Genomic DNA, 25723 nt, shown 5'->3' on the forward strand with positions numbered 1-25723 from the left:
GCCTATATAGTTATGAAAACGTTCTCTGCTGAAGCCCGTGAACACTCACTCTCGTCCTCTTCGCAAGATGACTGCACAGATCGGCGTCTTTGCTCTAAGCTTCCCTAATCGTCCTTCCCTCTACGCGCTCGATCTTGCCGACCGAGGCGATGGCGGCGGTACCCGCGGTGAGGTTCCCGTTGTTCGGCCTCGTACGGCTGCTTGGCGTGACCGCGGCAGCGGTCATCCTCGTTTGGGCCGTCCACTTCCGCGGCGGTATGGCGCTCTCCGCCGAGAAAGACAAGCTACTCATCTTCAACGTAATCAAGAAAAAACATCTCTTGTTTCCCTTCTATTCTGTTGCATATCTCGTTTCGGACCACGGATCACCTGTTGATCTTGCTGCCGCCTAGTGGGGAAAAGTTTTATTACTCGATCCTGAGATCAGGATTGAGGGGTTTAGATTCCACTATTATGTACGGACCAACCCACCAAAACCAGTCCAAAGCAGGCCTGTTCACAGTATCATACAAAACTAAATTAGTGCGATTAGCTCTTGCATCTGAACCCTGCAAAAGTAGCAATGTGAGAGTTTTTGTAGCGAATCTGTGAGATTTAGGATGGTGGGTAATTCAAGGCTTGGGGTGATCTCGTATTGACTACTGAGTATCGAGTATGTGATCAAGGGCTGTTTTAATTTCCAGCAGCAAATCACAATTGGAACTTGGTGAAAAGCTTCTCCTTTTCACCGCTTCTTTTCCGTGTGATTTTGTGTGACATTATTCTACTTTGTGTTGTGGTGAAACTTTGTTAATTTCTTTCAATTGGGTTAAGATTTAATTTTGTTTGGATTGGGAAGTAGCCTGGAACGCCAGTTGGTCCCGCTTCCGGTGACATGGGGTCGTCAACTCAAATCGAGGATCGGGGTAGAGTCTGGATCGAAAAGGTTTGGTCGCCGGGATGTGACCCAAATGTAGGTGTTGCCATGTTTATGATGGCGGAATTGGGTTAAGACTTAATTTTGTTTGGATTGGGAAGTAGCCAGGAACGTGGGTTGGTCCCGCTTCCGGTGACATGGGGTCGTCAACCCAAATCGAGGATCGGGGTAGAGTCTGGATCGAAAAGGTTTGGTCGCCGGGACGTGACCCAAATGTAGGTGTTGCCATGTTTATGATGGCGGAATTGGGTTCAGACTTACAAAATTTTGGATTGGGAAGTAGCCTGGAACGCGGGTTGGTCCTGCTTCTGGTGACATGGGGTCGTCAACCCAAATCGAGGATCGGGGTAGAGTCTGGATCGAAAAGGTTTGGTCGCCGGGACGTGACCCAAATGTAGGTGTTGCCATGTTATGATGGCGGATCAACTGTCAATCCTTCCCTGTCCTGCTGCAGCTTTCTTCAATGGTTGAGATGAGTAGTTGCTTGAGAACATGGAGGCGCGTGTGTTGAACAAGAGATAGATGAAGCAGAAGCGGCGGTGTACCGAGTCCAGTAACAGAGTTGAATTAGGGCCCTGGGCCACTATTTGGCTTTAGTGGAGTCTAGTAGTTTCGTACTTAGAACAAGCAAAAACGCATGATCTTTTTTCTCTATTTTCTTTGAAATATATTTTCTGATTGCAGCATCTATCCGGATTTTTTGAGGGCTCACATCCCGACCCAGAATAATGTGTTGAGGAATAGTACCCCTCTTCGACCCTCGATTTCAATCGTTGCGATCCTCATCCTTCGATCATCGTTCCTAAATCCGATCGACCCGGATTCTTGCCAGCTATGTGTGAGGCACCAGCTATGGATCTCATAGGGGAACCACATGGTAGCTAGGGATTTGAAGGAATGAGAGTTGGAGAGAAGAGAGAGATGTGATCAGAGAAGAGGGTGAGATTCAGACGATACTTCTCATTATTCAGAATGCCTCCTCAGGTTTTACACACTTAAATAACGCACACACTCACCCAACGGCTTGTGGGCTGCACCTCACTGCTGACTCAGCTCAGCCAGCCACTTTGTTGGTCTTGTCTTCAGGCCCAGGCGCCAACCTCTGTGTGTTCGTCCACGTCAGGACTACGGTAGAGGATGGGATGTGACACTTTAACCTTCTTGAGCTTCAGCTCCTTCCTAGATAGTAGCGGCCGGAAAACGCCTCCGGAGCACATAGTAATCTTCCTAGGTGGCATGCTCCACTGGAACAGAAGACCAGCTATCTTGATCTGCGGAATGGCCGCGTTGCCCTTCTTCACCATGTGTCGCTCCAAAATCTCATGTGGAATCAGAGGTCCCGCCGCCAAATCAACCGGAGACAGTAGTTTGGAGAAAACCGGCGATTAGTTCGCGCTGAAGGGTTTGAGCTGTGATACGTGAAATATATGATGGATACAACTGTCCGGCGGCAAGTCCAGGCGGTAGGCAACATTGTCGATGTGTTCAGTGACCAGAAATGGCCCACAGAACTCGAGCTCAAGCTTGGCGCATGGTCTGTTGGCGACGGAGGACTGTGCATAGGGCTGTAGCTTGAGAAGCACATCCTCGCCGCCGACGAGCTCCTTGTCCTTGCGGCGCTTCTCCGCCTGAACCTTGATGTGCTCATGCGCATGGCGCAACTACTCAAGAAGCAATTATGGAAAATCCTGACGGCCCGTTGCAAGCTCTGCTAGAGAAGTAGGCGCAGCCTACCAACATCATTGTGCCGAAGTTTGGTTCAATTTTGTAGACAACCTTAAATGGAGAACACCGCAGTGATGAATGAAATGAAGAATTATACCAGAATTTGGCCATAGGGAGCCATTTCTTCCGTTGCTTTGGGCTCATGAACTGCACAACACAATTATTGTTCTAAATGTTGATTGATGCACTCGGATTGTCAATTAGTTTGCAGATGGTAGGCAGTGGGGTAGCATAGTCTGGTTCCGACCTCTTATGAATAACTCGGTAAAAACTCGATTTCCGTCAGACACAACTGAGGCTGGAACTCCATGTAATCGGACCACATTATCAACAAAAGTAGTGGCCACAAATAAAGCAGTGTAGGGATGTTTCATTGGCCTTTAGTCCCAAACAAGTTGGGGTAGGCTAGAGGTGAAATCCATAAGATCTCGCGACCAACTCATGGTTCTGGCACATGGATGGTAAGCTTCAGTGCACCCCTGTCCATGGCTAGTTCTTTGGTGATACTCAAATCCTTCAGATCTCTCTTTACGGACTCCTCACGTGTCAAGTTTGGTCTACCCGGACCTCTCTTGACATTATCAACACGCTTTAGCCGTCCGCTATGCATCGGAGTTTCTGGAGGCCTGCGCTGAATATGCCCAAACCATCTATGTTGGACAAGCTTCTCTTCAATCGGTGCTACCCCAACTCTATCTCGTATATCATCATTCCGGGCTCGGTCCTTCCTCATGTGGCCACACATCCATCTCAACATGCGCATCTCCGCCACACCTAACTGTTGAACATGTCACCTTTTAGTCGGCCAACACTGAGCGCTATACAACATTGCGGGTCGAACTGCCGTCCTATAGAACTTGTCTTTTAGCTTTTGTGGCAGTCTCTTCTCACAGAGAATGCCAGAAGCTTTGCCCTACTTCATCCATCCGGCTTTGATTCGATGAATTGAATTTTTGCGAGAGAGAGAATTTGCCGCAGTGTTGTTAGTCCTGCGGCGATACTTGAATTGATTTTTATTTTGTGAATGATACTTGAATTTAAATTGAAATTGAAGACCTACCATTTTTGACATCGCCTTGCGTTGCAAATCAGATGTGAGCTTGGTAGGAGCTAGGATCCTACCTGGTCTAGGGTGTAGGTTGTACGGGAAGGGGGAGGGTTGATGGAGATGCGATCGCGGCTGCTGGCGGCGGGGCGCCGTGGCGCGATGAAGAAGAGGCGGCGGCGGGGCAAGAGGCGGCTAGGGTTAGGTCTCCCGGCTCCCTTCGGGAAGCCGAGCAAATAATGATTGCTTCTTGCTTGATTAGATTGATACATCTCCTCTCCTTATATAGAGAGGTTTACTTGACTCCTAAGCAAACGATCCTAATAATGATAAGATAATTGGGCTAAGCCCCTAATAACGATAAGATAACTTGGGCCACAACCCACTGGGCTAAGCCCCTAATATCCCGGTCATAACACTTCTCCCCGCTTGCACAAACAGCTCGTCCTCGAGCTGTAAGGTGGGGAAGCGCTTGCTGAACTCCTCGAGGTGATCAACCAGCGTCAAACACCTTCGCGACAGCTGGGGCGACCAGATCGGTGGCGATGGCGTCCTTCTCAATGTAGTCTGCAGCCTTCAGGTAGAAGAGTCGCGAGCAGACGTGGCCGGGCGTGTAGGGCTCGTCGCAGTTGAAGCACAACCCTTGGTGGCGACGCTCGAGTAGCTCGGCCGAGGTGAGCCGGCGGAACGGGCGTGCCGCGTAAGCCTGAGCAGGCCGACCCTGCGGGGGAACATCCGGCCAAGGTAGCGGCCCAGCGGCCCGGGACGGTGATGCCTGCTGAATGGCCACCGCGCGGCGCTCGAACGCGCGGGCGTAGTACATGGCCGTCTGGAGATCCTGGGGTCCCCGAAGCTCCACGTCCACGCGGATGTGATCCGGAAGTCCACCGACAAAGAGGTCGGCCCGCTGCTGCGCCGTCACGCCCGACCTGTGGCATGCCAGGGCCTGGAAACGGTCGGCGAAGTCCTGAACCGTGGAGGTGAAGGGAAGGCGGCCTAGCTCTGCCTGGCGGCTCCCGCGGATCGGTGGCCCAAAACGAAGGAGGCAGAGCTCGCGGTAGCGCTCCCAAGGGGGCATGCTACCCTCGTCCTGCTCGAGGGCGTAGTACCAGGTCCGTGCCGCGCCGCGGAGGTGGTAAGAGGCGAGCCAGGTACGCTCCGAGGCGAGGGTGCACTGCCCGCGAAAGAATTGCTCGCACTGGTTGAGCCAGTTGAGGGGGTCCTCCGTGCCGTCATAGGTGGCGAAGTCCAGTTTGGCAAATTGAGGCGGTGTCCGAGTCGGAGCGCCGTGGCCGACTGGCTCGGAGGTGCGGAGCAGCGAGGATTGGGGCGCCCGGTCAGTATGGCCGCGGCCCGTGGAGTGCCCCGCCGAGCCGGAGGGATCGCCGAACTGCAGAGTGGGTGCCGGCGGGTCTCCAGCTGACGTGTAGACGGGTGGCGGTGATGATCCGGTCAGCCAGGTCGGTATTGGGGACGGCGACGGCGGGAAGCGCACTTGCTGGATCGGTACGCCTCCTTGCGAGGGTGACCCGGGCCCCGTGCTGGGCGATGGCGGGCCCGGCAGCTGCGGCAGCGGCAGCACGGACCCGAGTGGCGTGGGGGGCGCAGCGAAGGCCGGGACCGGCCACTGTGGCCATTGAGGCGCGGCAGCGGGCGGTGGTGGGGCCCGCAGCTGGGGCTGCGGCTGCCGGACCCGGGAGGCGTCGGGGGCGCGGCGATCGCCGGAGCCGGCCGCTGCGGCCAGTGTGGGGCGACGGCGGGCGGCGGCTAATCGGGCCAGTGGTGGTGTTGAGGCCCGATCGGCGCCGTGGTGGCCGCGTACCATGGCAGGACGACTGGCCCGGTCGCGGCGGCCGGCTGCAAGGGCGGCGGCTGCCCGTAGGGCCCGGCCAGGTAGAGGCGTATGCCCTGGACGGCGGTGACGAGGTCGTTGAGGACCCCGGTCATCTCCGCCGGCGAGTAGATGGCGACGGGCGGCGCGGTTGAAGCCGGCGGCGTCTGGCCGGTGGAGGCGCCGGCGGTGGAGTCCAGCGGCGCGGTGGTGACGGGCAGCGGCGGGTTGGGTGGTGATGCAGACATGATCGGAACCGAGCTACCTGATACCAAATTGGTAGGAGCTAGGATCCTACCTGGTCTAGGGCGTAGGTCGTACGGGAAGGGGGAGGGTTGACGGAGATGCGATCGTGGCTGCCGGCGGCGGGGCGCCGTGGCACGATGAAGAGGCGGCGGCGGCGGCTAGGGTTAGGTCTCCCGGCTCCCTTCGGGAAGCCGAGAAAATAATGATTGCTTCTTAATTGATTAGATTGATACATCTCCTCTCCTTGTATAGAGAGGTTTACTTGACTCCTAAGCAAACGATCCTAATAATGATAAGATAATTGGGCTAAGCCCCTAATAACGATAAGATAACTTGGGCCACAACCCACTGGGCTAAGCCCCTAATATCTCGGTCATAACACTTCTCCCTGCTTGCACAAACAGCTCGTCCTCGAGCTGTAAGGTAGGGAAGCGCTTGCTGAACTCCTCGAGGTGATCAACCAGCGTCAAACACCTTCGCGACAGCTGGGGCGGCCAGATCGGTGGCGATGGCGTCCTTCTCAATGTAGTCTGCAGCCTCCAGGTAGAAGAGTCGTGAGCAGACGTGGCCGGGCGTGTAGGGCTCGTCGCAGTTGAAGCACAACCCTTGGCGGCGACGCTTCAGTAGCTCGGCCGAGGTGAGCCGGCGGAACGGGCGTGCCGCGGTCGCGGCGAGGGGTGCCGCGTAAGCCTGAGCAGGCCGACCCTGCGGGGGAACATCCGGCCAAGGTAGCGGCCCAGCGGCCCGGGACGGTGATGCCTGCTGAATGGCCATCGCGCGGCGCTCGAACGCGCGGGCGTAGTACATGGCCGTTTGGAGATCCTGGGGTCCCCGAAGCTCCACGTCCACGCGGATGTGATCCGGAAGTCCACCGACAAAGAGGTCGGCCCGCTACTGCGCCGTCACGCCCGACCTGTGGCATGCCAGGGCCTGGAAACGGTCGGCGAAGTCCTGAACCGTGGAGGTGAAGGGAAGGCGGCCTAGCTCTGCCTGGCGGCTCCCGCGGATCGGTGGCCCAAAACGAAGGAGGCAGAGCTCGCGAAAGCGCTCCCAAGGAGGCATGCTACCCTCGTCCTGCTCGAGGGCGTAGTACCAGGTCCGTGCCGCGCCGCGGAGGTGGTAAGAGGCGAGCCAGGTACGCTCCGAGGCGAGGGTGCACTGCCCGCGAAAGAATTGCTCGCACTGGTTGAGCCAGTTGCGGGGGTCCTCCGTGCCGGCATAGGTGGCGAAGTCCAGTTTGGCAAACTGAGGCAGTGTCTGAGTCGAAGCGCCGTGGCCGACTGGCTCGGAGGTGCGGAGCAGCGAGGATTGGGGCGCCCGGTCAGTATGGCCGCGGCCCGTGGAGTGCCCCGCCGAGCCGGAGGGATCGCCGAACTGCAGAGTGGGTGCCGGCGGGTCTCCAGCTGACGTGTAGACGGGTGGCGGTGATGATCCGGTCAGCCAGGTCGGTATTGGGGAGGCGACTGCGGGAAGCGCACTTGCTGGATCGGTACGCCTCCCTGCGAGGGTGACCCGGGCCCCGTGCTGGGCGGTGGCGGGGCCGGCAGCTGCGGCTGCAGCAGCACGAACCCGGGTGCGTGGGGGGCGCAGCGAAGGCCGGGGCCGGCCACTGTGGCCATTGAGGCGCGGCAGCGGGCGGCGGTGGGGCCGGTAGCTGGGGCTGCGGCTGCCCGGACCCGGGAGGCGTCGGGGGCGCGACGATCGCCGGAGCCGGCCACTGCGGCCAGTGTGGGGCGACGGCGGGCGGCGGCTGATCGGGCCAGTGGTGGTGTTGAGGCCCGATCGACGCCGTGGTGGCCGCGTACCATGGCAGGACGACTGGCCCGGTCGCAGCGGCCGGCTGCAAGGGCGGCGGCTGCCCATAGGGCCCGGCCAGGTAGAGGCGTATGCCCTGGACGGCGGTGACGAGGTCGTTGAGGACCCCGGTCATCTCCGCCGGCGAGTAGATGGCGACGGGCGGCGTGGTTGAGGGCGGCGGCGTCTGGCCGGTGGAGGCGCCGGCGGTGGAGTCCAGCGGCGCGGTGGTGACGGGCAGCGGCGGGTTGGGTGGTGATGCAGACATGATCGGAACCGAGCTACCTGATACCAAATTGGTAGGAGCTAGGATCCTACCTGGTCTAGGGCGTAGGTTGTACGGGAGGGGGAGGGTTGACGGAGATGCGATCGCGGCTGCCGGCGGCGGGGCGCTGTGGCGCGATGAAGAAGAGGCGGCGGCGGCGCAAGAGGCGGCTAGGGTTAGGTCTCCTGGCTCCCTTCGGGAAGCCGAGCAAATAATGATTGCTTCTTGCTTGATTAGATTGATACATCTCCTCTCCTTATATAGAGAGGTTTACTTGACTCCTAAGCAAACGATCCTAATAACGATAAGATAATTGGGCTAAGCCCCTAATAACGATAAGATAACTTGAGCCACAACCCACTGGGTAAGCCCTTAATATCCCGGTCATAACAGAGCTGCTGATTCTACAAGTTACAAGCTCCTGTCCATCCCATGGACAGTGTGACTTGGCACTCCTGTTGGCCGAGGGAGTCATGCGTGTGTAAGCTACTTTTTGTATCCAACCTTTCCTCTGCAATCCCAACCCCCTTCTCCAAGCTCATCCCCTCTTCCTCACCTGCTCCCTCTCACCTACCTCCGATCGCCGATCCTCGAGATCAGGGGTTTTACATTAGTATTCAGAGCCAATTTCCGCCGGAATTTCGTTTCCCCTCGTCGCCCGCGACACTCTTTGAAGCTTGGGAGCGGATCGGTAACATCCACCGCGCCGGTGTGAGTCTGCTTCGGCTGGATCTCACACAAAATCCAGCGCGGGGTTCGATCCCTTTCAAGCGAGTGCAATGGCTCCCCGCAAGCCTTCTGTCGCGACGTGGCATGTTCTGGACGCCAAGAAGGGAACTCTGACCTCATCAAGATGCTTGAGTCCCTCCTCTCCAAGTTCGACGAACAAGCGGCCCTGCACGACAAGCAGCTCGAGGCGCAGACCGCCTTCAACAACCAGATCTCGCAGGAGCTGCGAGGCCTCTCGCGGCAGCTGGATCTAAGCCATGCCGACGTGGATGCGGCCTGCAAGGCTGTCGAGGGCTCGTCATCTCCCGCAAGCTCTGTTACCACGATCGCACCACCACCACCGCCGCAGCTGACACCACCTTCACCTCATCAGTAGCCACACAACAACGATCCGCTCCGCCTCGCCCCGCCTCCGTTCACGCCCGATTGGGGGGTACGCGGCTCCCGCTCATCCCGATTCCCCCTCTCGGCGCGACCATGACCACGTTCACTGCGCCACCGCCCAGCCCCACACACCACGAGGGCAACTACCACAAGCCTCTGAAGCATGATTTTCCTCACTTCGATGGTACCGCACCCTACCTCTGGTTGGATCGCTGTTGGCGTATTTCGAGCTCTACAAGGTGGGTCGACAGTTTTGGGTGCCCACCGCCGCTCTCTACATCGAGCGGCAGGCGGCGCATTGGTTGCAGGCGTTTCGCCAGAGCCACTGCAATTTGTCATGGGACATGTTCACAGCCGCCGTGCTCGAGGAGTTCGGCGTCGATGAATTCGAGCTCGTCATGCACAGGCTGCTTTAGCTTTGCCAGACCGGCAGCGTCTTCGACTACCGCGCGGCCTTCGATGAACTCATGTATCACCTCTTAGTGTTGGATCCCTCCATTAACTCCCAAGTTCTTCGTCACCTCTTAGACGCGCTCTCCGGAGTCGGCAAGCTCATGGACGTGGCCGCGCTCTCGACCTGTCAACCGGCCTGGGTGCAGGAGGTCACCAACTCATATGAGACAGAAGCCGATCCCCAAGAGCGCCTCTAGCACTTGGCCATCCACATACCTGACGACGAGGGCTACGAGCTCCACTGGGGCCTCATTCGCCGACAAGGGTGGCTCTGGATCGGCGCCAACACTGCCCTGCGCACCAAGCTGATCGCCGCCCTCCACAACAGTGCCGTGGGCGGCCACTCTGGCATCACCACAACATACCACAGCGTCAAGAAACACTTTGAGTGGCGCGGCCCGAAGAAGGATGTGGAGGAGTTCGTGCACCAGTGCGCCGTCTGTCAGCAGGCCAAGCGCGAGCACACCAAGCCGCGGGCCTCCTCACGCCGCTGCCCATCCCCTCTGCACCATGGGAGGATCTTACCATGGACTTCGTCGAGGGCTTGCCGGCGTCGGAGGGCTAAGACTCCATCATGGTGGTTGTTGATCGCTTCACCAAGTTCGCACACTTTGTGCCACTACGCCACCCCTTCAATGCCGCTCAAGTGGCTTGCGCGTTCTGGGACAACGTGGTGAAGCTGCACGGCATACCCTCCTCGATCGTCTCGGATCGCGACAAGGTCTTCACTACCAATCTGTGGCGGGAGTTGCTCGCGGGTGCGGGCACCAAGCTGCTGTACTCCACCGCGTACCACCCGCAGACTGATGGCCAGAGCGAGCGTGTGAAGCAGTGCATGGAGATGTACTTGCGTTGCGCCGTCCACGACTCCCCCAAGAAATGGCGCCGCTGGTTGCCGATGGCTGAATTCTGGTACAACTCCACCTTCCACGCCTCGCTGAATTGCACCCCGTTCAAGGCTCTTTACGGTAAGGAGGCCAATTTGGGCGCCATGGCGACATGGGCGGAGGCCGCGCCGGCCGGCGAAGACTTGGACTGGGCAGAGCACACCGACAACATCCGTGCTCACCTAGTGCGCGCCCAGCACCAGTTCAAGAAACAAGCTGACAAGCATCGCGTCGAGCACTCCTTCCAAGTCGGTGAACAGGTGCTCCTGAAGCTCCAGCCGTACGTGCAGCGTTCGGTGGTCTCTCGCCCGTGCGCCAAGCTCGCCTTCAAGTTTCGGGCCGCTGGCCTACAAGCTGGATCTGCTGCCGGACAGCCGCGTGCACCCTGTCTTCCACGTCTTGCAACTTAAGCCCTTCATGCCGGACTACTCGCCGGTGTTCGCCGATCTTCCCCGCGTCCAAGACCTGTCCGCCACGGCAGCAGAACCATTCAAGATACTCGACTGACGCATGATGAATCACGGCGACGCGCCAGTGGTACAGCTCAAGATTCAGTGGTCACCCACAACCGCTGACACCGCAACCTGGGAAGATTACGACGTGCTTCGCCGGCCATTTCCAATGGCTACCATCTGGCAGAGGAGGCCATTGCTTAAGGAGGGGAGAATGTCACACCTGTCCATTCCATGGACAGTGTGACTTGGCACGCCTGGCAGGCGGGGCCCGTCTAGCTAGCGTGTGCGTCATGTGTTAAATAGTTCACTAAGGCCAGCCTGTTGGCCGAGGGAGTCATGCGTGTGTAAGCTACTCTCTGTATCCAACCTTTCCTCTGCAATCCCAACCCCCTTCTCCAAGCTCATCCCCTCTTCCTCACCTGCTCCCTCACCTACCTCTGATCGCCGAACCCCTCTAGATCAGGGGTGTTACACTGTGGTCTGTCAGGACAATAAATGGCCCATGCTGCAGATATTGCCGCCATTTATGAACTGCGATAATCACTGCTAAGAATTCCTTTCCATAAACTGAGAGCATGCAGTTAGCAACCCCCAATGCTTTACTTAAATACACAATAGGATGATTGTGTTGTGAAAGCACATCTCCGGTGCCTGAATCGCAGGCGTCAGTTTCCACTGTGAAAGGCTGATGAAGTCAGGCATGCCCAGTATAGGGGTTTTAGACATAGCATGCTTCAGTGTTTCAAATGCATTTGTGGCTTGAGGAGTCCAGAGAATTCTTAGTAAGTAGGGACGTCAGGGGTTTAGCTAGCATACCATAATTGTTGACAAATTTATGGCTGTAACTCGTGGGCCCCGGAAATCCTTGTAGCTCCGTCACATTTGTCGGCTGGCACCATTTGAGCGTTGCATCCGTCTTCTCTGTGTCAGTTGCCACTCCCTCGCTAGATATGATGTGCCACAAGTAATGTATATTGGATTGGGCGAATGAACATTTGGATTTCTTTGCAAACAGTTGATTGGCGGGCACAATCTGCATCACTAACTGTAAGTGCTCCACATGCTTTGCCCAAATGCAGCTATAGATAAGTATATATATGTTATCCAGGAACATAACGACGAATTTGCAAATGCGGAGCTCGAAAATCGAACTCATTAGGAACTGAAATGTAGCTGGCGCGTTTGTGAGTCCAAACGACATTACTGAAACTGGAAGTAGCTAGAATGGGTTTTAAATGCAGTTTTATCTTCACGAGAAGCATGCATCCGTATTTGATGATAACTAGCTCGTAAATCCAGTTTGGAGAAGAACTTAGAGCTAGCCAATTCATCCAACAGTTCGTCAACAATTGGCAGTGGAAACTTGTTCTTAATTGTTACCTCATTTAATTTCCTGTAGTCTACGCAATCTCCAACTGCCCCCCTGCTTCAAAAGGAGCACATGTGATGCATAGGGACTCATACTGTGGCTGACAATGCCTGCTACGATCATCTCTGCCACTTGATGTTCGATTTCATCCTTTTGTTGTGGTGAGTAGCGATAAGGGCGAGAGTTTGGGAGGGTGATGGACAGGTTCCAATGTTAATGGTTGATCGTACAGTCGATGCGGCGTTAGCGTTTTTGGTTCAGCGAAAACATCCACATATTCAGTAAGCAGCTGTTCCATATCAGGCTCTAGTGGAGAAATGTGTACAGGAGAGTCAGGTGTCTCTTGAGAAATCACGAGCATGGCTCAAATGTCATTGCCCACCAATGCATTGTTAACTTGCTCAACAGAAATTGCCTGAAGTGTGGCTAGAGTAACTGACTGAATGCCATGCAGTGTAACAGGCACACCTGCTTGCAGGAACTGCAGAGTTGGCTTCCCAGTCACAGGTCATAGGACTATGTAACTTCAACCAGTCCATGCCCAACACAGCGGCATATACCCCAAGTCAAAGCACTCGCATTGTAGTACTGAAAGTAGTGCCTTGTGTCCACCAATTCAAGTTCTGCACCAGTTGCACTGACTGCATCGGCTGTCGATTTGCAACCATAACCTGAACTGCAGGTGCAGGTTACAGGGACAATGCATCACGCTATAAAATTTGCATCAACTAGCATGAGCATGACTTGATCACCGGGACGTACTGTTTCTGCTGCCTCAGCTCCTGAGACTGCATTTACTGACAACTGACAACATTCTCCTCCATAAGGTTCAGAACAGTTCTAAGGCCTGAACTGCATCTTTATTGTGTACTTCCCCATGTTCTCTCACTTGATTGTTAGAAGTTGCATTTTTGCATTGATGCTCCTTGCTGTACTTGTCACCAGAATGGAAACAGAGTCCATTGGCTTGTCTGAAATCTCTTTAGTTGTGTCCCTGAGCAAAATCTGTTACAATTAATCTTATCATATACCAACGAGATGCATGCATGAGAAGGAAGAAGTCAAATTGAGTTGATCTTGAGGGACATCATGAAACCTTGGCCAAGAACAATACGATGTCATGGTATATATAGTTATTCCCGACTATATATGAGTTGTCATCTACTTGTGTATGAGCTGTGCAATAGATGAACTAGCTCCGAGCCGTACTACTGTAGCAATGTCGGTTACTGTAGCGCCGACCTAAATCCTCTCTATAAGGAGAGGCACCCCGTATGTGCAAGCTTGTAAAAATTGAGATATCTGATAAAGCTTCCTACCGGTAGTAGCTCTTTGTGTGTGTGAAGCAAGCACATCTCTTTAGAGAGAGTCCTAGGTGACATCTAGAGAAGCTTGTGATTCTAACAATTAGTATCAGAGCCACGTGTATTAGGTTGAGTGAGATATTGATGTAGGGCAAAGCCGTAGGTGGCCCAATCTTTCACACATGGAGGTGGATCAAGAGGAATAAACAAGAACACAAGGGGAACAAGCACTCAAAGACAAGATCCAATCACACATGCCCTCTTTAAGCAAATCTACACAAGTACCGCACAATCCGCAATAAACTAAGAGAGAGAGTAGCTAGGGTAGTTCTTCCCAAATCCACAGTGAAGATGAGGGCTCTGTTTTTGAGTCGCCGACTAATCGCCGATTAGTCGCCGACTAATCGCCAAGTCGTCGCGGCGTGGCTGGCTCGCGCAGGCGACTTGACTCAGGGAGCAAGTCGCGCGACTCGCGTGGCTCGCCGGTGACTTGGGGCGATTAGTCGCACGACTCGCTGGCTCGCGTGGCTTGCTGCTGTTGTATATGTGATCATGTGGGGACTGGGGAAGGAGGAGGACCGAAGGAAAGAGAGCGCAGGGTGGGCCATATATGTGCTCTGCTTAGATATAGTATATGAAAGAGAGCGCGGGGTGGGCTCTATATGTGCTCTGCTTAGATGTAGTATATTTTCTCTGTTGTATATGTGCTCTTCTGCTGCTGTATATCTATGTGCTCTGCTGCTCTATGTACTGTTGTGCCATGGCGACTTGGGGCGACTAATCAAGCCAAGTCGCTGACTCAAGCCAGCAAGCCACTAGCCGCAGCCTCGGCGACTTGGCTTGACTTGGCGACTCAAAAACCTTGGATGAGGGCTTGATGATCTAGAGAGATCCTTCTCCAAGATGGAGGTCTTGAGATCAAGATAGATCCTTCTCCAAGATGGACTTGTTCCTCTAGGAGGAGGTACAAGGAGCAAAGCTCTCTCAATTTGTTTAATTGCACTTTGCTAACCCTAGAGAGGAGGTAGGGGACGACTATTTACAGTGCAAGATGAGATAGGGGCGGACAAGAGAGATACATGACCACTTGTGTCGGGCTGCACGCAGGCAGGGTCTGGGCTCGGGCTGGATGACTGGACAGTTAGCTGGACATCCGGGCACGGTAGCTGGTCTGTTGATGGCTAGCTGGCGTCGAAGAGGTTGCTCCAGGGGCCAGATGTCCGGGTAGGTGTCCGGCTGGGGCCGGATGTGGAAAGCCGGACAAGTGTCCAGAGAGCATTTTCGTTTGGCTTCGTCCGGACTTCCGGACAATGAGCAATTGATCCTTCCCCTTCATTCTTTCCTTGCTCCTCTTCCGCCATGGTTTGGCCTTGTTCCTTTGCTTCTCCATGGTGATGGTACTTGGTACCTGAGTATATATAGGGTCTCCGCTTGAGGTAGTAGCCATGCCTCATATGAGAGTAAGAGTAGTTCAAAGAGGAGCGAATTGACCTTGTTTTCGATGGCGCATGCAAGATCCCAAGTGCCAACTGCAAGCAAAGAAAGAAGGCAATTCAACATGTGCTGAAGATGAACCAGCCTTGTTCTGATTGATCAAGATGTTGCCCGGCAAGGTGTGTCACCGGCAACAGGAGGTAGTGCTCCTGGTAATTCCCTGTTAGTTGTGTGTGTGGTTCTTGTGCTAGATGTGTCCACAAAATCGCGTGTGTGATCAAGATCTTGTGTCACTTGTGTCCACAAGAATACAAGATAGTTCTTATGTTAGTTGCGTCCACAAGAAGCTGAAATTTCGTGTTAGCTGTGTCTACTGAGATAACTAATAATAGATGCATCTAGCCATCTACAAGACAACATGATTCTTGTGCTTGTTGTGTCCACAAGAACAGAGTTCTCGTGTTAGTTGTGTCCACGAGAAAATGTGTGTGAATTCGTCAAAGGGGATGTCGTATGCAGTAGCTACGATCATGCAGTACGAAAAGACGAAGACGATCCCAGGATAACATGCATGAGAAGGAAGAGGTCAAATTGAGTTGGATGTTGAGGGACATTATGAAACTTTAGCCAAGAAGAATATGATGTCATGGCATATGTCATCACTCAATAGTTATCCTAACTTTATATGAGTTTTCATCTACTTGGGTATGAGTTGTGCAGTAGATGAACTAGCTATGAGCCATACTACTGTAGCAATGGCGGTTACTGCAGGCCTATATATAAGGAGAGGCACGCCATATGTAATAGGCAGGCTTGTAGCAAATAAAGTATCCCACTAGTAGTAGCTCTTTCTGTGTGAAGCAAAGCACATCTCTTTAGTGAGAGTCCTGGGTGACAGCTAGAGAATCTAGCGATTCTAACAAAATCATCAGTTGTCTTGCGTTGTTGCCACTGAGGAGGAGGAACAGGGGCTACAGTGTTGGGAACAGCTACGGAGCTACCTGTTGCATTTGCTTGGCCAAGTGCGTGCACGAGGGCTGTGTGAGTCCAGCTATTCTTCCAGAATCCGAGCAAGCTCCACGGCACGCGTTACACTCGTAGATGTCTGAAATCAGACTGCAGCCCTGATATAATCCTTGAGGCTGAGAACAAACTGGGACACAAAAAACTTTTGTGTTAAGAGTGGGGTCAAAAGCGATCAGGTGGTCTATTGGTGACTCGAAAGCTGTTCTGTATTCCACAACTGAATGTGTTTGCCTAAACTGCAGTCGCGTGACATCTAAGTGTCATATTCCTCCTGGCCAAATTCCCGTTCAATAGCAAAATTGAATTCCTCCCAAGGCCATGTTCAACACTCCCTCTGATCCATATTACTTGTCGCTCAAACGGATGTCTCTAGCACTGAAATACGTCTAGATACATCCATTTGAGTGACAAGTAATATGGATCGGAGGGAGTAGCAAAATTGAATTCCTCCCAAGGTCAAGCTCGGTGGCGCCGTTTGAATGCCTTCCACAACAGTGCCACATGGCCATCGAAATATAAGGTTGTGGAAGACACCCACCATCCAAATACAAGGTTGTGGTAGACACCCATTGATGACTAGGAACTTGACACATGTCAAAGTAAGTGTGAGCGAGATCGATCCACATACGGGGGTTGTCACCGGAGAACCGAGGAAAGTCGTGCTTTGGCAACTTGACATAGTGGTTGTGGTCGTGATCTCATGGTCGATCCCGCTCGAGCTGATGCTCCCATGGTCGCTCACGCTCTGAACTTGCCCGCGCCCCGGAACATCGACGTGGCATGTTTAGACTCCATCTTGAGGTGAGCCTGGCGCCGTGATGAACCCGGTACATGGTGGCACTCCATCTGGCATCCCCAGTAATGGCAACCACTGATTCGCCAAATTAGGGACCACCCAAACGTCATAGAGGAGCCGCTTGGGTCGTCGTGAGTGTGGGAGCTGCCGTGGACGTTGCCAGCGTTGCCTCGAGCATTGCTTCCTTATCACAAATCTCATCCATGCTCTCCTGGGTGGTGATGAGTTTCTTACCAAAATTGTCGAGTTTAGTGGTCATGTGGTCAAACTTGGTGAGCAGTGACGCCGTGGATGACTAAAGTTGGTCGGTGCTTTCCCCCATAGCAGCGATGGCTAACTGGTCCGAGCCGTCGGAGCGGCAGCCTTCGACGGCACTGTTGCAACATGTCTTTACATCAAACAAACCCTGCTTGTGATTTTGGGTGGATTCACTGAAGCAATTCCACACCCTTCATTGTGGAATTTTACCATTCTATCGAGAGGATTAGCGAGGCAGACGGAACCAATCGTGGCGACTAATACCAATTGTGAGGCACCAGCTATGGATCTCACAGGTGAACCGCATGCAGCTAAGGGATTTGAAGTAGGGGATGAGACTTGGTAGAGAAGAGAGAGGAGCGATTGAAGAGGGTAAGCCTCTGATGTCTGTCTACGTCAGGACGGTGGACGGGGATGTGGCACTATGATTGGGACAATAGGTTCATTTATGACAAGTGGTCACTAAGACTTAGTTTCTAACCCTTTAGGTAGAAATTAGCAATTGTTTGGATAATATTTGTGGTGTTTGGGATGTGCAGGGCTTACACTTGCATAATGAATGACCGAAAATTTGAACGTCCGTGTGTAGAATGGCAAGTCGGAATTCTTTTGAAACATTGTTTTTATCAGTTGATATTCAACTGAGAAATAGACAAGAAAACATCTGCTTGGAAAAAATTACTCTTTGTGTACTTCACTTCTCAAATTCATGCAGCCAGATCATCCATCATTTTTGGAGTGTTACATGGGAAGTGCTGCGCTGCATGCCATGTGATCTGATGGACAAGTCTCTGAGCAAAAAAAGGGGAATGTTTCCGGTTCATTCCATTTTGAAACATCAGCCTTTCCGTGAAAAAAAGATTGTAGATTTTGACATGCAATGGTGGGTGCTTGAGTGTAGGGTTTACCTCTGTGTCACATATCTTTTGTGTGTCATTTGACAATTCATTAATCTCAACAATAAGCTTTAAATGACAAGATTTCAGGAAAACAGGGTGATGTTTCTTTGGAGGGATTGATTTTACAAATCAGTTGGTACTAGAATTCTTTTTATATTTTTGTGCTGCTGCTTGCGTTTCACGTAGTAATTCTCCACATGGGATATTGTCTGGGAGGGAACATACATCCTATAGCTGCATTTGTACACATCTATGTGTAGTGCACATTATCTGTGCACTCAGAATGAAAGTAGGATTATTTCAGTCATGCACTCATGTTTGTCTATTAAGACCACCAGACTAGGATTCAGTGCATGCCATTTGTCAGCAACACTGCCGCGACATCCAGCCTTGTCACATGTCACTTTGTCAACCAATAACCAACCATATTGTTTATGCGTTTGTGGTTTTGCATGCAGTACCAAAGTTGGTTATTATAATTATGTTCACTAGATATTATTATTGTGTATATTGATCTCATCTTCTTGTGATACTAATGTGCATCTTTTCAGGTACACCCTGTGCTAATGCTGATTGGATTGGTAGTCCTGAATGCTGAAGGTCAGTGATATTGACGAAAACACTTTAGTTTCAGAACGGCCTTGTTATTGTGGCATATAATTTTTTGTATGGACTCACTCAATTTCATGCCAAATGTGTTGCTTTGGCTATTTCTGGCATGTGCACAATATTTTAGATGTATGAAATACATATCGTTCCATAGTATTCCAACTAGACTAAGCTGTCATTGTATCTTATATCTTGGTTAATTATATGTAGAAAGTATGTTATGTAGCTAATGATATGGATTCTCGGCATGCTGGAAATGATTCTAACCAAGTTTGGTTCACCCAACTCGTCACATAGTATACATTAGAAATATAAGGAAACACCGCAAGCAAAACTAATAGCATACTTTACCTATTTATGTCTGAAACCCAATCCAACTTGTAGCCAGATTCGGATAGACTGAAACTCCAAACTAAGTAGTCTCATTTGTTTGAATAGTAAAATCTGAATTGACACCTAGCAGATATGGTAGAACCAGGGATCCTACCGGACCTGCTTCGTAGGTTGTAGGGGAAGGATGGAGTAGGGCGAGGCGATGAGCGGGCGCGCCGGCGGCTGGGCGCCGTCGCGTAGGAGGAGGATGGCGGCGGCGGCTAGGGTTAGAGGCGGCTAGGGTTCCGGCTCCTCTGGGAGCCGGGCAATAGAGATAATATTCTTCTTATTGCTTGATTCCAAAAAGAGTCTTACAGCCTATATTTATAACCTAGATAACTTGCATAAGAATTAACCTAAAATAACTTGCATAAGAATTAACCTAAGATAACTTGTGGGCTAAGATTGCCCGGTGGGCCTAGCTAAACCGGCCATAACACTTCTCCCCGCCTGCACAAACAGCTCGTCCTCGAGCTGTAAGGTGGGGAAGCGCTTGCGGAACTCCTCGAGGCGATCAACCAGCGTCAAACACCTTCTCGACAGCTGGGGCGGCCAGGTCGGCGGCGACGGCGTCCTCCGGAATGTAGTCTGTAACCTCCAGGTAGAAGAGTCGCGGGCAGGCATGGCCGGGCGTGTAGGGCTCGTCGCAGTTGAAGCACAACCCTTGGCGGCGACGCTCGAGTAGCTCGGCTGAGGTGAGCCGGCGGAACGGGCGCGCCGCGGTCGCGGCGAGGGGTGCCGCAGAAGCCTGCGCAGGCCGACCCTGCGCGGAATCCGGCCCGGGTAGCGACCCAGCGGTCCGGAACGGTGATTCCTGCTGGATGGCCACCGCGCGGCGCTCGAACGCGCGGGCGTAGTACATGGCCGACTGGAGATCCTGGGGTCCCCGAAGCTCCACGTCCACGCGGATGTGATCCGGAAGTCCATCGACAAAGAGGTCGGCCCGCTGCTGCGCCGTCACGCCCGACTCATGGCATGCTAGGGCTTGGAAACGGTCGGCGAAGTCCTGCACCGTTGAAGTGAAGGGAAGGCGGCCGAGCTCCGCCAGGCGGCTCCCGTGAACCGGAGGCCCAAAGCGAAGGAGGCAGAGCTCGCGGAAGCGCTCCCAAGGGGGCATGGCGCCCTCGTCCTGCTCGAGGGCGTAATACCAGGTCTGTGCCGCGCCGCGGAGGTGGTATGAGGCGAGCCAGGTACGCTCCGATGCGAGGGTGCGCTGCCCGCGAAAGAACTGGTCGCACTGGTTGAGCCAGTTGAGGGGGTCCTCCGTGCCGTCATAGGTGGCGAAGTCGATCTTGGCGAACCGTGGCGGCGTCTGGGTCGGCGCGCCATGGCCGATCGGCTCGGCGGTGCGGAGCAGTGATGATGACGGCGCCCGGTCAACGGTGGGGAGGCCGTCGTAGGCCCCCGCGGAGCCGGACAAGGCCCCAGACTGCAGCGTGGGTACCGGTGGGTCCCCGGCCTCTGTGTAAACTGGCGGTGGCGACGTCCCGGTTAGCCAGGCCTGGATCGGGGACGGTGACGGCGGAAACCGGACCTGCTGGATCGGAAGTCCTCCCGGTGTGGACTGGCCCAGTCCGGAGCTGGGCGGCGGCGGTGGGAGCTGGACCGGCGCGGTTGGCGCGGCTGGGGCCGGCGCGGGCCAGTGCGGCCACTGCGGCGCTGGGGCGGGCGCGGGAGGCGCGGGTGGCGCCGCGAGAACCGGCGCGGGCTACTGCGGCCAGGACGGCGCTGGGGCGGGCGGCGGCTGGAGCGACGGATGGGCCCCGGCGATCGCCGCGGGTACCGAGTACCAGGGCAGGTGCAGCAGCGGCGGGGGCCCGCCGGTGTAGCCCGCCTGGAACGGCAGCAGGGGCGTCCCGCTCGGGCCCGACGCGGTCTGGATCGGCCAGTGCATCGCCGGGTGGCTGTAGGCAGGGGGCGCAGCCGGCGGGGTGGTGTGCGGGCCGGCCAAGTACAGGGAGATGCCCTGGACGGCCGTCACGAGGTCCCCCAGGGTGCTGGTCATCTCCTCCGGCGTGAAGACGGAGGTTGTCGGCGGCGCGGAAGTGACGGGGGCCGGCGGCGCGGAGGTGATCGGGGCCGGCGGCGTTGGGGATCCGGCAGTGGTCATCGGGGCGGTGGTGATGATGGGCAGCGGCGGCGTGGGTGTTGATGACGACATGATCGAACCCGAGTCTCTGGATACCAAATTGGTAGAACCAGGGATCCTACCGGACCTGCTCCGTAGGTTGTAGGGGAAGGATGGAGTAGGGCGAGGCGATGAGCGGGCGCGCCGGCGGCTGGGCGCCGTCGCATAGGAGGAGGATGGCGGCGGCGGCTAGGGTTAGAGGTGGCTAGGGTTCCGGCTCCTCTGGGAGCCGGCAATAGAGATAATATTCTTCTTATTGTTTGATTTCAAAAAGAGTCTTACAACCTATCTTTCCCTAATAATAAAGCACGGATTGACTTTGTCGGGTTCACCGTCACAATACGCTTCTTTCCATCAATTTACGCTTTCAGTTTGAATTTAAAACATATACATGAGGTGGTACTAAATTTCGTCCGTCCAGTTTTCGTTGTCACAGTTTCAGTTTCCTTCCATACCCAGAATAGGCCTAGCGAACGAAGCCCATAGCTGGCACAGCAAATCAAGCCCAACTATCGTGCGCGGCGAGGACGCCGGCAGTCGCGCAATGCTCCGGCGCTGTACGGTTTGCTTCGCTTGGCGATGGGCTTTGACCAGTCAAAGCAAAATATCCTTCGTGTAGCACTCCACGTAGTGCCCTTTTTTTCCTTACTGAGCCACGTAGTCACGAACGAGAAAATTGCACAGGCTCAGGGCACAACTAGAGTAAATCATTGAGAATAGCTCTCCTCCCGTTCACTATAGCAAGAAAAAAAATTAGACGTGCAGACGTGTAATCTGATCACCTGCCACACATCTAAAATCCAATTTACGCATGTTCTAATTTTATGTGGTCGTGCCTTTAAAAAAATGCCGTGTAGTAGTTTTTAAAAATCGTTCATGAATTTTAGAATGTTTATGTAGTTTTAAGAATAGTGTTCATATATCAAAATAATGCTCACACCAATTGAAATTTGTTCACCTTTTTATCAAGAAAAGTTTGTTCATGTAATTCTAAGAAGTGTTCTATTCGCAAAAAAAATTCTAAGAAGTGTTCACATGCTTACTAATATTTTGTAATTAAAGAAATTCATGTGATTTAAAAAATATTTATGTATTTCAAAAAGAATGTCGATGCATTTTCAAAAACAAATATACAATTTAAAAGTGAATGGGCGTATGAGAGATGGTGTATGTACTAGGTGCAGGCCGTGGCTCGGGAAGGGCATGTCCAGCTCGACGATATTAGGTTAGAATTGTTAGACATTCACTTGCGGCGATGTTGTTCAACGGAAAGTGTGTATGGGTTTAGCGTTTAGGTAGTGGCCGGGACCATCACCTTGGGATTGGCCACGTTCAGACACATTGCGATCAGGTGGACACCACGACCATGGTTGGCAGGAAAGAGGATAAGCGACAACACGGATGTGGCCAATGTTGAAATATAGAAGATGAACCTGTGGAGGGATCTTAAGTTGTGCTTATATTGTACTAGAAGTATGTGTTTTTATTTTCTTTTGTTGCAACGTAGGGGGAGGTTACAAATCCCTCGACTCAGATGGAAAACCTTGGGAATACCAAATAATTGGCAGAGACACAGGCGTCCCGCCCGCGAGGGATGGCCTGGGACGGTCGATGGCAAGCAGAGACACAACCCCCCCCCCCCCCCCCCCCCCCCCCCCCCCCCCGCACGCGCGCGCGAGGGACGGCTCGGGACGGTCGATGGCAGCTCTATCGGCGTCGGTCGAAGGGGGGACGACGGGACGGGTGCCGGCTTCCAGCGACCTGGAAGGCAGCTCCCCTGCTGGCTGGCTCATGGCCAACCGAAAAAGAAATATGGTGGAGGAAGGAGAAAGGAGGCGCTCGGGAGGCTCGGTGGTGGCCTCGATCCGATCCGATCTGGAATGAGAGCCTACGGGGAAGGTCTTGAAGCAGTGGCGACCGTTGAGGGGGGACTGGGAGTGCTGCGCACGGTGGTAGTTCCCCGCTGGACAGGGAAAAGGGGAGAGAAGGAAGAGAGAATCAAGAGTGTGGGGAGAAAAGGCATGGGGGGAGAGACGAGGATGAGGGCGGTTAAGAAGAAAGATAATATCGGAGGACAAACAACGATGCGTGTGGGGGTCAGACGACACTCGTCGTCCGTGCGAGAGGGCTCATGGAATCGTTGTCTACAGCCAGATGCAAATGCGATGGGCACACGAGCGGGCTGGACACGGGAGAGCACTCACCGAATAGGATTTTTTTACATCAATCACCGATCAAATAAAATTATTCTCCAATCGATAGACACGCTTCTTTACCCATCAAATTGCTTCATTGTACAGGAGCAGTAGGGATAAGGAACAACAGGGAGGAGAGAGAGATGAGAGAGGAGAGATACGGGAGAAGAAGGGGACCATGGAGAGGGAGGAAGGGAATGGAGAATGCATAGAGAAGGGCGGCGACGCGAGGTTATAGCGAACAGTTGGGCTCGCCGGCTGGAGCCGAGAGGAAGGCGGCGGAGATGGCATCACGGGGAAGAGCTCGGCCTCTCCTCGCTTGGGCGCATTACGAGCTGCCTTTTTATAGAAAGAATGTTTTTTTATTTCATTTTTTAATGGAAAGCGACCTTTTATTGCAGTGCCACGGGCTGCCTATGATTCAGCCACATCCCTTTTTTTAGAAGATGATTCAGCCACATCCATTTTACTATTCTCTTTATTGGGTCATTGGCCAGCTTTCGATACCATAAAAAATTCTTTATTAATTAGAAGTATCATCTACTCCAAAAAAAGCGTACCACTTCGCAAATTTACATATGATCCCATCAATTTATATATGTCCCCAAATAGACAATCAACAAGCCTCTTCAAAATTAAAAAGACTAAGGGTGAGATATAGCAATAATCTGGCATATGTGTTGATATGGATACTCTCTCAACTTCACAGTGAAGCGATGATGAGCTTAGAGGTTATGGCAGAAGAGCCAGTGCTTGAATGAACTAGACATATGCAAGTCGGTGATTGGATTGCTAAAATCTTGAACGTGTGATATTTTTTTTTCGTTGCAACGCACGGCCCTTTTACTAGTATTTATAACCTAGATAACTTGCATAAGAATTAACCTAAGATAACTTGCATAAGAATTAACCTAAGATAACTTGTGGGCTTAGATTGCCCGGTGGGCCTAGCTAAACCGGTCATAACAAGATACAACCCCAAGACCAGGTTTGGGGACCAGACCATTAGAGTTGAATTCAGTTATTTAATTTGTATCGGGTATACATCTTATAAATTCTTGTTGATATGGTGCTTCATGCAGCTCTTTTGGCGTACAAGACAGTGCCAGGAACCAAGAAACTGAAGAAGTTAGTACACATTACGTTGCAGTTCCTTGCCATGTTTTTGAGTCTAGTTGGCCTCTGGGCTGTCTGGAAGTTCCACGATGAAAAAGAAATTGACCACTTGTACACACTCCACTCCTGGTTGGGCCTTTCTTGCATCATCATCTTCAGCTTGCAGGTAGAGAAGAGATGGTATCTCATGTGCATTTATGATGTTTTCATTATTAAATTGTTTAGAGATAAAGAGGTCTTATATAATTTATTCTCCTCCTCTCATGGAATCTCCACAGTGGGCTGCTGGATTTTTGACCTTCTGGTACCCTGGAGGATCTAGAAGCGACAGAGCGTCCCTGCTCCCCTGGCATGTGTTCTTGGGTGTATTTCTCTATGTTCTTGCCATCGCCACAAGCGTGACTGGACTTCTGGAGAAGTCAATCTTCATGCAGAGTGCAAAAATGATCGGGCGCTTCTCCACAGAAGCGATGCTGATGAACTCACTGGGGATGATGCTGATACTACTAGGAGCTCTTGTTATTCTTGCTATTTTTAACCCTGGAGCTGGCAAGATCGACACGTACCGAGGTTCTTCAGAGTGAGAGGGAATGGAAGGGAAATGGGTGTGTTGTTCTTGGGCTGCAGCTAGTCATAAACTACACCTTTCTTGCTTCAACCTAGGAAATTTTATATGTATGTGTCATTGCCCTCTGGGCTGTTATTTTTTTAATCTGCAAATTGAACGATTAACCCTGTTCCTATTCATGTCATGGCCCGATTTTGTTCCCTGATATATATTCCCTTGGTTTACTTATCCCAGCATGCCTTGCTTGATTGATTTAGAATCCATGTTCAGTCTGCCTTGCAGTAGTTTATCGTGCATATGGGTAGTTGAACATGGTTCTGATTCATTATGTTACGCTTCTTGAGATAATTGTAGACGTTATGTAGTATAAAGGCAACGGTGAGAGGCCACGATTATGGGGATCGATGTTTTGTTCCACTCGAGTCACCCCTGGACTGGAGTTCTTTTTCATTTCAAAGTAAGACTAGATGACCCGTTGCGTCCTTGCCGCAAAGACCAATTGCAGTCAAAAAGTTAGGTGAACTATTTGAAGTTTTTTTTGTCCCAACCATATGCAAAACTAGAGATACCCGCGCATTGTGGCGGGAATATGTCTCAACTATTTCAGTGAGAATTGGGTGTATGGAACATTAGTATTTAGACTAACAATATGTGAACTGAAACTAAAATAAACTTTATTGCATTTGATTATTCTATAGTTGTAGAATATTTCTTGATATGAGTAGCATGCATAGTGCATGTTGATATGGGTGTTTTCCCTTGCATGATGGCATGGCCAGGTGGCATAGATGCATGTTGAGAGAATTGAAGTTATTGGAAATTGAACGAGTAACCATAATGCATGTTAATATAAGTGTTTTCTCATTGCCCTCTGGGCTGTTATTTGTTGGAATATGAGAAAGAACTAGTTGCAGTAGTC

At 52.6% G+C, this 25723-nt stretch overlaps 1 protein-coding gene across 1 annotated transcript; it reads left to right on the forward strand.

Moving 5' to 3' along the window:
- LOC109762793 (transmembrane ascorbate ferrireductase 2) lies at positions 1-25032 on the forward strand. The gene is made up of 4 exons (XM_020321667.3): positions 1-299; positions 18368-18416; positions 24203-24402; positions 24515-25032. Exons 1-4 carry the CDS (start codon positions 150-152, stop codon positions 24818-24820), a joined length of 705 nt encoding a protein of 234 aa, XP_020177256.1. The 5' UTR covers positions 1-149; the 3' UTR covers positions 24821-25032.
- The last annotated feature ends 691 nt before the right edge of the window (positions 25033-25723 follow it).

Source organism: Aegilops tauschii, chromosome 7 (genome assembly GCF_002575655.3).
Source record: "Aegilops tauschii subsp. strangulata cultivar AL8/78 chromosome 7, Aet v6.0, whole genome shotgun sequence".
Classification (NCBI taxonomy): Eukaryota; Viridiplantae; Streptophyta; class Magnoliopsida; order Poales; family Poaceae; genus Aegilops; species Aegilops tauschii.